We start from the raw sequence: 11,099 nt of genomic DNA, 5'->3' as shown, positions 1-11,099 counted from the left end.
CTTCACATGGCATCTGCCTCTGCCTTCACATGACAATTTCTTTTTTCCTCCCTGTGTCTTCTCTTCTGCCTCTTAATCAGGACAGTCGTTGGATTTAGGGCCCACCAGTAATCCAGGATGATCTTGAGATCCTTAACTTAATTATGCATGCAAAGACTCTTTTCCCAAATAAGGTCACATTCACAGGTTGTGAGGGTTAGGACATATCTTTTGGGGGGGGGGGGTGCCCTTCAACCCACTACAGTCCTGTTGTAGCAGAACGAATCAGAAGGAGAAGATGGATTCAAGAGAGTTCGTAGGTTTTTTTTTTTCTTTTCTTTTAAATTATTATTATTATTTTTTTAAATTATTTATTTATTTATTTATTTATTTATTTATTTATGGTTGTGTTGGGTCTTCGTTTCTGTGCGAGGGCTTTCTCTAGTTGCGGCAAGTGGGGGCCACTCTTCATCACGGTGCGCAGTCCTCTCACTGTCGTGGCCTCTCTTGTTGCGGAGCATAGGCTCCAGACGCGCAGGCTCAGCAATTGTGGCTCACGGGCCTAGTCGCTCCGCGGCATGTGGGATCTTCCCAGACCAGGGCTCAAACCCGTGTCCCCTGCATTGGCAGGCAGATTCTCAACCACTGCGCCACCAGGGAAGCCCGAGTTCGTAGGTTTGATTTGTGTTGTGTTTGTTCTCAAGACACAAGTATAAGTAGACCTGATGGGGTTTGGTGACAGATCAGATTAGACTAGATGGGGTTTGGGAGGGGAAAGAACTCACGGATGGTATTCAGGTTTCCAGCTTGGGAGGCAGGGAGATGGTTCTGCCTGGAACACTCTTTTCCCAAGAGAGAAGAGGAAGCACAGGCATGGCGTACTCCCTCATTTTATTCTGGTCTCTGCTCCAATGTCACATCCTCAGAGAAGCCTCCCTTATCCATCCTATCTAAAGTGATACTCACATTCTCTGTTGTTCTCTATTGTAATTTAAATTTTCTCTCTCAAGTTCTAAAAGTCTGAAGGTAGTCAGTGTGGGGATGATATGGGGCACCTTGGTGACAGGGACACAAGCTCTTTCTATTTTATTTTGTTGCTTTGTTTTGTATGGCTGCCATTCCCAAGGTTATCTCGTAATCCAAGATGGTTCCTGGATCTCCAGCCTGCCTGTCTGTACTTCAGCCAGCAAGAGGGAAGAAGGAGGGATGGCAGAGGGAAAGCTGCACAATCTTAGGAATGGCTCTTGGAAGCTCCCATGAGACCTCACTTTCCTCTTGTTACGTCCTCCCTCCCGATGCACAGCAAAGCCAGTCTACTGACACCGGGTGGCAGTGAATGAAGTACGGCGTGTACAGCATTTACTGCAGGGCACCAAGGGGCAGCTCGTGCTTGAAAGGCTTTCAGGCAAGGGTTTTTTAAAGGGAGCATTAGGGGTGAGGGTTGCAGGTTGTGTGATCGGTTAGCAGACATTCTTCTGATTGGTTGGTGGTGAAGTAACAGGGGGATGTTTCAGGAATCTTATTCATCAGCCTTCTGGTTCCAACCAGTCTGGGGTCTATGTGCTTGTGGTCAGCAAGTCACCACCCTCCACTGAGTGGGGGTCTCAATTTCTGCAGAACCACTCAAAGATATGCTTCAGATGCTATCTGTATCCCTTCAGGAGGAACTAGGAGGCCTGTGACTATTGTCCTAATTACTAACTGCTCTTTGGAAATCAGGGAAGGCCAAACAAGAAGGGGGTGAGGGATCATGGAGGGGCTTGTACCTGGGAAGACCCTGCAGGGGCCTGCTCAGTTTCAGTGCCCCCTTTTCTTTGATATTCCTCAGTCCTGAGGGGAACAGGGGCAGGACAAGAAAGGGAATAAAGTTTTGGATAGAGAGGTTAATCATAAACTCGGCAGGGGAACTCAGTTTTAGGGGAACTCTGCTTTACTCTCTGGCCAGAACTTGGTCCCCTGGCCACATCTAGTTGCAGGGTGGCTAGCCTTTATTCTGGGGCGCGGGGCCAGGGCACCTAAACATTAGAGCATTTATTAGTTAGGACACAGGGGAAATGGAAATTGTAGGATGCAGCTGTGTCACATACACTCTGCTTTATTTTTCCTCCTAGCGCCTGACATAAGGTACATTTGTGATTTGTTTACTGTCTGTCTCTGTCCACGGAATGTGGGCAGAGACTCTGTTTTGCTCACCTGCACATTTCTAGTGAACTAGGAAGTGCAGGGCACCTTAAGTGCTTCAGAAATATCTGTTGAGTGAATAAATGACAAGGGGAGGAATCGAGAAGAAAGGAAATTTAAGAAGAAGAAATAACTGTGATGGGAGACAAATTGAGTTTCAGGTGCCCATGGGATCTAGGAGTTGATATTTACAGGCAGTTGGAAATATGGGTCTGGAGCTCAGGAGAGAGGTGGAGGCCGCAACTCTTGACAAAAGTGATTCTTTGGGTAGGGCACGTTGGGATGGACCCGCAGAAGACTGAGAGAGGAGGGAATACTCAGTCAGCTCAGCTGAATCCACCAAACTAGACGTTCCCCCCTTCCCCACCCCTGCACTGGGAGGGGCAACTGCTTCCACACCTCCCTTATAGGCCCCTCTGTCATGGGATCAGCCTCACCACTTGGTTTGAGAATGCCCTTTGTAAGAGTGAAACCGCTTGGAGGCGATTCTGGGCGCTCCAAGGAGCTCCAGTCCTTTACGTCTCAGCATAGAAAGAATTCAGCGAGAGGCAAAGTGATAGATAAGAGGTGATTTATCAGAATAGGATGCTTGTGAGGCTTACAAGCAGGTGGACGAGAGGGTGCCACACCCTGAGAACTTACTGGGCTACAGGTTTTTAAAAATAATTAATTAATTAATTAATTTATTTATTTATTTTTGGCTGCCTTGGGTCTTCGTTGCTGCGTGTGGGCTTTCTCTAGTTGAGGCGAGCGGGGGCTACTCTTCCTTGCGGTGCGCGGGCTTCTCATTGCGGTTGCTTCTCTTGTTGTGGAGCACAGGCTCTAGGTGCACGGGCTTCAGTAGTTGTGGCATGTGGGCTCAGTAGTTGTGGCTCGCAGGCCGTAGAGCGCAGGCTTAGAAGTTGTGGTGCATGGGCTTCGTTGCTCCGCGGCATGTGGGATCTTCCTGGACCAGGGCTTGAACCCGTGTCTCCTGTATTGGCAGGCGGATTCTTAACCACTGCACCACCAGGGAAGTCCCTGGGCTACAGTTTTATAATCAAAGGAAAAGTGGGGATGGGGAGAAGATCCCCTTCTTCCTCATTCGTTAGTAGACGTCATGCTTTCATCATCAGCTCCTCCTCCAGGTTGGGTGGGGGAGTTTTCTTGTCCCTACGTGGTCAAGCTGGGACTGTCATGGCACTATGGAAAAATTACTTCAGGTCTCAGTACAATGAGGGTCTTTCCCTTTGAAATGTCACCTTTCCATAAATTATTGTTTTTTATGTGTGCAGAGAGCATGTCCTAGGGTCGTTAACTTACTGAGCTCACTGGGCAGGATGTGGGTCTCATGCCACCGTTGTTTTATTGTTTGGGGGCATGTCTCATGCTTCTGTTGCATGGTTTTGTTGCTAAGCAAGCCTGCTTGGCTTTGTGGTTAAGAAAACTTGCTTTCTTGAGTGATCATTAACTTACAGGGGTCTCCCATATTTTTTTCTTTACTTACAATTTCCTAGTGGGATTAACTATTTAATTACCTGCTTTGTCCCTTTACTCTGTCCCTATCATTAGGGTTCTGCAGAGCCAGGATCCACGTGCCATGTTTTATAAATCTAACCAAGAATGGCTCAGTACACTAGGGGAGAAGCTTCCCAACTCAGGTGCTTGGACCCATCTGTGACTGAGCCGTCACTGGCCCTGGTTAAATAAAAGAAATAAGGACAATATAGTAAAATGAATATTTCACCTTGTCAGAGCAGCAGGGTGGTCTTGAGTCAGACTGCCTGGGCTCAGATCCCAGCTCTTCCATCAGTAGCCCTGTGACCTTGGAGAAGTCACTTAATCTCCCTGTGACTCGGTGTTCTTGTGTATAAAATGGGGATAAAATTAGCTTTTACTAATTTGGGTTGTTCTGTGGGTCAAGCAAGTTAATGTAAGTAAAGAATTTAGAACAATACCTGGTATGTAGTAAGTCCTACCTAAGCACTAGTATTATTATAAAACCAAAGTATTTTGTTTGAAAACCAGCCCGTATGTTTACTTCTCTGGGTTAAAATAGTTCCTCCTTTAGGAAATTATGGTAGTGGGAGATGGAAATTACAATGAAAAAAAAATCCTTTCTTAGCAAAATGAAAACCCAGTGCCTAGGTTTTGTCTGTATGTTTCATTTGCTGGCCTGTGTAATCCCATAGCCTGGGAACCCTGCCTAGGTGTTGACACGGACTCTCCTATGTGAGCATTTCCCTCCATATTTTGGAGCTAATTCTAAGGGGTAGGATTGAGGAGGACCTTCTATTGGACCTGTGAGGGTGGCTGTGTGTGGGCACTGGGGAGCACTATCCCAGGAAACTCAGGGTAACCAGCAGGGTGATTTAGGATTGCTCTGTTCCAACACGATATGGGCATCCTTTGGGGCAGGAGCTGGCCTCAGATAAGGAGCATGGCTGAAGCCAGGCAGGCCTCAGCGGTCTGGTTAACCCTTCTTCCTGCAGGCCATTATTCTTTATGCACAGGAGGCTCGTCAGGTTCAGAGGCAATGGAATGAGGATGGGATGTCCAGGAATTGACAGGACCAGACCTGGGCTTTCCTTTGGCTTCCCTGAGGGACTGTCACCCCTAAAGGGGAATAGAAGACTTTTTGGGACAGAAGCTGAGCAAGGTGTCTCTAGAGGGTCAGGCCCTTTCTGAGCCAGGTAAATAGGTCAGGGTTGAGCAAGGGGCAGGCAGGCAGGGACCTTAATGAAACCTGAGAGGGTTGGGACTTGGGTGAAGCAAGAGAGGTGCTTAGGGTGCAAGGCCTCTCAGTCCCGGCCCTAATACCTGAGGCCTTCGGTCTACAAATTCCAGTTATCAGTTGAAAGTTGAAATGCCTACAGGGGCCAGTCAGCTGTGTGTACCAGTGAACAGGTGGGCTGGGTGGGGCCTGGGCAAGCTGCAGCACACCTGCCTTGTCTGAAGGGGGCAGTGGTGCTCAGTGCCAGCTGATTATTGCCAGTGATAACGTGGGCTCTGTGTGGCTAGACTTTAGATGCCAGAAACCTGGATTTTAAAGTGGCATGTCATTTTCAAGTGTTGGCTCATAAAACACTCGGTGGGCCAAATAAGATGTTTTAACCTGGTGGTTGTCGATCTTTAACCTCTGTTGTGATGTTGTTGAAGGGCGGCACTTCGGGCGAATGCGAGAGGAAAGGAGGCAGGCTGAGGTGATTTTCCAACCCCAGACACTCCTCACCAGCCTTCTCACGCAGGAAGCAGAACGGTGCAAAGCTGATGAGAAAGTCACGATGAACCTGCATCCAGTGTGCTCCAGATCTGTAGGACCACTAGGACCCTGGAGGAACCACTGGTCGGCAGCATCCAAGAGAGACTGCTGAAAATATTACCAGTCAATCCATTTCAGACATTTCCTCCAGATGTCCCCGTAGAAAGTGAGGGCCTAAATCATTCCTGGCAGTCCCTAGGACTCACCTGGGGAACTTTCAAAAGGATGTTTGGACTGCACCCCAGGTCAATTCAGCCATCATCTCTGGGGCTGGGGCCTGGGTATCAGCATTTGTAAAAGCTCTCCAGGTCATTCTTTTTTTTTTGGCCGCACCACACGGCTTGAGAGGTGTTAGTTCCCCGACCTAAGTGATCGAACCCGGGCCCACGGCAGTGAAAGCACTGAGTCCTAACCCCTGGACCGCCAGGGAATTCCCAACACCATGGATCTAACTAATATAAACACTGGGTCAGGGTCCCTTCCTGGTGCTTCTTTTCAGAACGTGCTGTGCACAACAGGCCCCCCACTGTGTCAGGAGTCCAAGATGCTGCCCTGGTGTGGGCACTGGCCTTACTATTTTCTTTTCTTTTCTTGCTTTCTCTTTCTCTTTGAGACCTTAAACAAGCTCTTTAAATTCCATAACCCTCATCGACTGATTAAGTGGGGATAATGATATTTGCCCTTCTAACCTCACCAGCCTGTTATCAGGAGAAATGAGGCAATAAATGAGAAACTACTCTGTAAACTGTCAACATTATGCAAGGATTGCTGTTACAAGTGTGCTGCCAGGTGCTGGGGTACAGCTTTGATCCGCTGCAGAGAATTTCTGGTGTAAAGTTCCTAGTGCCATGGGTCTGATGCAAATTGTTTCCTTCTGACTTAGCTGCAGCCCTCATTCTCTTACCAGCAGGGGTGTTTTGTGGGTTGGCAGCCCAGCGCTGTCTGACCCTCCACCCCCCATCCCAACTCATACAGGAGGAAGCCCAGTAAATGAACAGAGAAACCCAGGGGACTTCTGGGAGAGGGGAGGGCCATCTCGAGGGTGAGGAGAGACCTGTGGAACTAGGTTTCCCATGGTCCAGGTCTTTGCTGCTTTTCCTCAGGGTCTGTGGAGTCATCAGCAAAGGGACTTGGCTGGGGTCCAAGAGATACGTGACAGCAAAAAAGAGGCAGAATAATAAAGAAGTGCAAGGGATGATAGCTGGCATGACAGAAAGGGGAGACGGCCCCAGCTCTGAGCCCAGTGTGGGACATAGCAGAGCAGAATGGACTCTGGCCTCAGGAAGCTGTCTGATTGGGGCAGATAAGGCCACCCCCCCAGAAGACAGTCAAAAAGATCAGGCAGACTGTTATGACTCAGTGTTACTTATCTGAGAACCAGGCTGCAGTGAGGTGGTGGGGAAGGATGGACAGAGCACTGGCTGGGCAGGATGGCCCACCTGCTGCTTCTCACATTCTTAGTCTGTAAAGAAGAGTCTTGGTCTAGATCTAGATGCACTCTGAGCACCGTCCAAGTTTGCCCTGTGGAGGTGCTGAGGCCTGGGAGACTGCAGTGAGTAGCCGTGGTCAGGGAAGACTTTATGGGGAGGGTGGGAGAGCTGGGCCTTCGGCGAGAGGGACACTGGTCAGGTGGAGGCGAGTGGAGAAGGCCGAGCAAGCAAGGAAATATGAGCAGGGGCTCCAACAGGATGGACGTGGAGTGGGAAGTGCCTTCGCTGTGGCCAACAGTGGAGGAAGAGATAAGTGGGGAAGAGTGGAGTCAGATTACAGAGGGCCTCAGACACCAGGCAGAGACATTTGAACCACTCCATCAGGAAAGAGGGAGCCACCCAGGGGCTTCAGGCAGGGTTATGCTGTGATTAGGCTGCTTTTTAGCAGGAGTAATGTTGCTGGCACCTCAGAATGACTTGGATGGCGGGAAGCCAGGAACCAGGAAGGGCAGCTAGAAGACTCTTGCAATATTTCTGGCATGGGCTGATGAGGACTGAGGGTTGGGAGGAGACGGTGGGGCAGGCCTAGAGATATTTCTCAGGAAATACTGATAGGCTTTGGGACATGGCTGCATTCAGGGGGTGGGGAGGAGTGAGTCACCTTAAGAAGCAGTTTCTCTCTTGAAGGCAGGGAAGAGAAAGCACTGGAAGTCTCCCTGCCTGCAAACAGAACATCTCTGGGCCTGGCCATTGGAAGGGTTAGCTTCTCCCTAGCTCCAGTTCAGATAAGACATCTCAGTTGTAATGGGGGCTTGGTGATGGTGCTGGCTGGGCCTGTGTTAAGGGGTATGTGTGCTCCCGATCGCTGCACTGGGCTCATTCCACCTTCGAGTGCCAGGCTGTGGGCTGAGTGTGAGACAGAGCAATTAACAAAGCACAGTTCTTGATCCTGCTGAGTCTGGCAGAACCACATTCGCAAGACTCAAATGGTACTTGAGAACAACCAAATTGTTCCCATTCACCCAGTTTTGCTTTATGGCCATACAGGTGGTATAAGTGTTTGATGGATGCCAGGAAACCTCTCTGTTTCTCGTTTATAATGATACTATCCAGGGGGCAGATCCAGGTTTTGTGAAGCTTTAAAGCTTAAAATAATTTTGGGGAGCCTCTTTGGAAAATAATTCAAAATTACAAATATAAAATTGATAGGCCCTCTGAGGGCCTAGAATTGGGGGAATGCAAGCAAGAAGCCCTGAAGTGTAAATCTCATCAGCTTCCCAGTCAATCTTATGATAATACCTACCATTTATTAATTGTATATCGTAAGCAGGTATTTTATTTGTAGTATTTCACAGCAACCAAGGGAGGTAGGTGGGCATTAGTATCTCCATGTTATAGATGAGGAAGCAGGCTCAGAGAGGTGACCCTGGATGCCACAGCCATAAAGCTAGGGGTCAGGGGCTGTGCTCTGGACTGAGGGCTCTGGCCTCAAGGGCCACAACTGAGACCCTCTTCAGTTGGTGATGTCAAAGCCATGCCCCTGAGGTTCCTGAGGGCTGTTCTGGACCTAAACCACCCCCTCCTGACTCCACTGTACCTTTCTTAGGCCTGGCCAGGGGCCCGCAGGATCCAGGGCTGGGGTAGAGGTTATGGGGTTGGACACTGGCCATCTCAGGGCACCATGTGATGCAGGCTTGGTTCAAGTATCATGGCCTATTTAGGCAGAGGCTACATACGACTGGGAGGACAGCAAAACCCAGGGGTGAGCACTCGTTTTGAAAACACACAGACCCAAAGTCTAATCCTGGATCTACAGCTTTCTGGTTGTACAGCAAGACACATGGCCTCAGTGAGCCTCCACTTGCTTACCCGTTGAATCAGAATAGTAACCACTTCTTTGTATTTTGAGCTCAATACATGTCCTTTTGTAAGGCAGTAAAGCTCCCGGTGGTGTTTGGCACACAGAAGCAATTAATCTAAGAATCCTATGGTTGCCATCAGTCCTAGTAGCAGCATAAACACCTCTGATTCCTCACCTTCCTTCCCCCCTATAAAGCCGAATGGTTTTCTAGGGATTCCTCCCAGCCCGGCTAACTTCCTCCGGGAAGTGAGAAAGGTGGCATCTAGGAGGGGCGCCCAAACTGTCCCCCACAGTCCAGCGAGCCTGGGTGCTCAGGGGGCCGGGGGGCATGGGGACAGGCCGGGGCCTGCAGCTCAGGTCCCGCCCAGCGGGCGTGCGCCCTTCGGGAGGGCCGGCCGAAAGAACCGGTGACTCAGGGGCGGACGCTGTGGGGCGTCGCTCTTGGTTTAGCAACACAAATCCGCCAGCCGGGGATTAGGCCTGGAGGCACCGCAGCACGGGCGGGCCAGGGTGGGGCGGGATGGAGTGGGATGAAGCTCCGTCGGTGAGGGCCCAGGTGGGGCTCGGCGCTCGGCCCCTTGGCCGAGCGAGAGCCGGTTGGCGTGGTGACCCGGTGCGAGGACCGCGAAGCCTCCGCGATCTCGCTTCCGCCGGCACAGCCCCCGCTCGCTTTCCACGCCCACTTCTTCGAGCTCCCCTCCGGGCCTCTCCCCTTCCACGGAACTCCCAGGGGCGAGCCCTAATTTCCAAGGAAGGGGACCGCTCCCTCTAGGCTGCCCCGTTCGGCAGCAAACCGGGCCGGGCGGTGCCTCCTCTCGCGTCCCGAGCCTCCACGCCTGCGCCCCCCCCCGAGCAGGGCGCCGCCACGCGTGACGGTGCGCGCGCGACAGAACCTCCCGCCCCTGCGCCGGCTCCCTACGTGGGGGACGTGCTGGGAGATGCCAGGCTGTGGGGGATTTCGCGGCGTCGCCCGCCCCCTTTCCGGCGCGGGGAGGAGCAGCCACCGAGCCCCCCCGGCCCTGGCCCGGCCGCGACCGCCCGGCGCTGCAGAGGCGCGCGGCAGCCAATGGGCGCCGAGGAGGTGGGCCGGCTGGAGGCTGTCACCCTCTCGGGGACGGGAGCGCGGAGACTGGGAGCGCGCGAGCCGCCGCCGCGCCCCGGGTCGTGGGGGAGGAGCGGCCGGAGGAGGAGGAGGAGGAGCCGCGGAGCTGCAGCCCTGGGACCACTGCTCACCCAGGCTGCGGAGGACAGACGCCGGCCCCAAGCCTGCCGCCCCAAGCCCCCGACCGCCAGCATGATCGCCGCGCAGCTCCTGGCTTATTACTTCACCGAACTGAAGGATGACCAAGTCAAAAAGGTGAGCCCCCGCCGGCGCCGCCGCCCGACGCTCTGCCCGCAACGTTGCATTCCGGTATCCGCTCGCCGCCGCAGCCGCCTCCATCCTCCCGCGCCCAGCCTCCCCCAGGCCAGCATTGGTTGGACCGCGGGGCGGTGGGGAAGGCTTCGCCCTTTGATTCTTCCCGGGATCGTATGCGTGTGTGTGTGTGTGTGTGTGTGTGTGTGTGTGTGTGTGTGTGTGTGTTGGGGGGTGGGGGGGAGACCCCCGAGACTGGGCTGCCTGCTGCAGTGTCCTTGAAACGAGCTGTGGATGTCAAATGGGCCCCCGGGCCATGCGGGGAGGGTGACCGTGTGGCGACTGGTGGGTTGGTCCACAGGGCCTGTTTGGTACGGTCCGAGCGCCGTGGGCGGAGGAGTGATCACAGAGATGCTGGGGAGGTGAGCGCGCAGCAGGCGGGGGTGCTGGCTGGAGGCCACGTATCCCATATTTGGGGTTCCCGGTGGAGGGCGTCGGGTGCCCGGAAAAGCTGTCACCCCGGCTCTCCCAGTTGTTGCGCCTGCTCCTTAATCTGAAGACTTTGACGACCGGCACGGCTTCCTGGAACGAGGAGAAGCGTGGAGGCCACCGGAAACTTTGCTCATAGGCCTCAGGTCTGGGGCGGCATGTCTGAATGGAATTTTTTTATCCCTCTACGTGACCGCTCTGCTCTCTTAAGCTGTAATTTCCAGCCAGCCCAGGGAGCTCAAATAAGAGACTGGTCTTTTGAGTCGGATGGAGGCCTTGATATGTATGCTTGTGGCATGTGTGTACTTGCACAAGGACACATTTCCCTACCCTGAGGTATTGCTGCCTTTAACTTCTGTCTAACATAAAATACTGTCTGCTGGCAGGTGTTAAAGGTGTATCTCTCCCTTATACCAGCTTTGGCATCAAGTTTTTGAGAAAGAGCCTAAGCTGTAGGGAAAGACGCCCATTTTATCATTGCCACGCCTGACAGATCTCCTGACCCACCCACACCCAGAATGGGTGACATTATTGCTGGGATAAGCTGGGGTGGACAGCAAAGTC

The 11,099-nt window shown here is 52.4% G+C and overlaps 1 protein-coding gene across 2 annotated transcripts in view; it reads left to right on the top strand.

The window, feature by feature from the left end:
- Positions 1–9,638: 9,638 nt before the first annotated feature.
- HK1 (hexokinase 1) overlaps positions 9,639–11,099 on the top strand; it is a 71,054-nt gene continuing 69,593 nt past the window's right edge. The window contains exon 1 of one of the 2 annotated variants that reach the window (XM_036828247.1): positions 9,639–10,049. In XM_036828247.1, coding sequence (XP_036684142.1) covers positions 9,759–10,049 — 291 coding nt within the window. In that variant the 5' untranslated portion in view covers positions 9,639–9,758. The remainder of the gene's footprint in view (positions 10,050–11,099) is intronic. The other variant, XM_036828246.1, reaches the window with a different exon arrangement.

Source organism: Balaenoptera musculus, chromosome 16, assembly GCF_009873245.2.
Source record: "Balaenoptera musculus isolate JJ_BM4_2016_0621 chromosome 16, mBalMus1.pri.v3, whole genome shotgun sequence".
Taxonomy (NCBI): Eukaryota; Metazoa; Chordata; class Mammalia; order Artiodactyla; family Balaenopteridae; genus Balaenoptera; species Balaenoptera musculus.
This window is presented reverse-complemented; position numbering and strand designations above follow the sequence as displayed.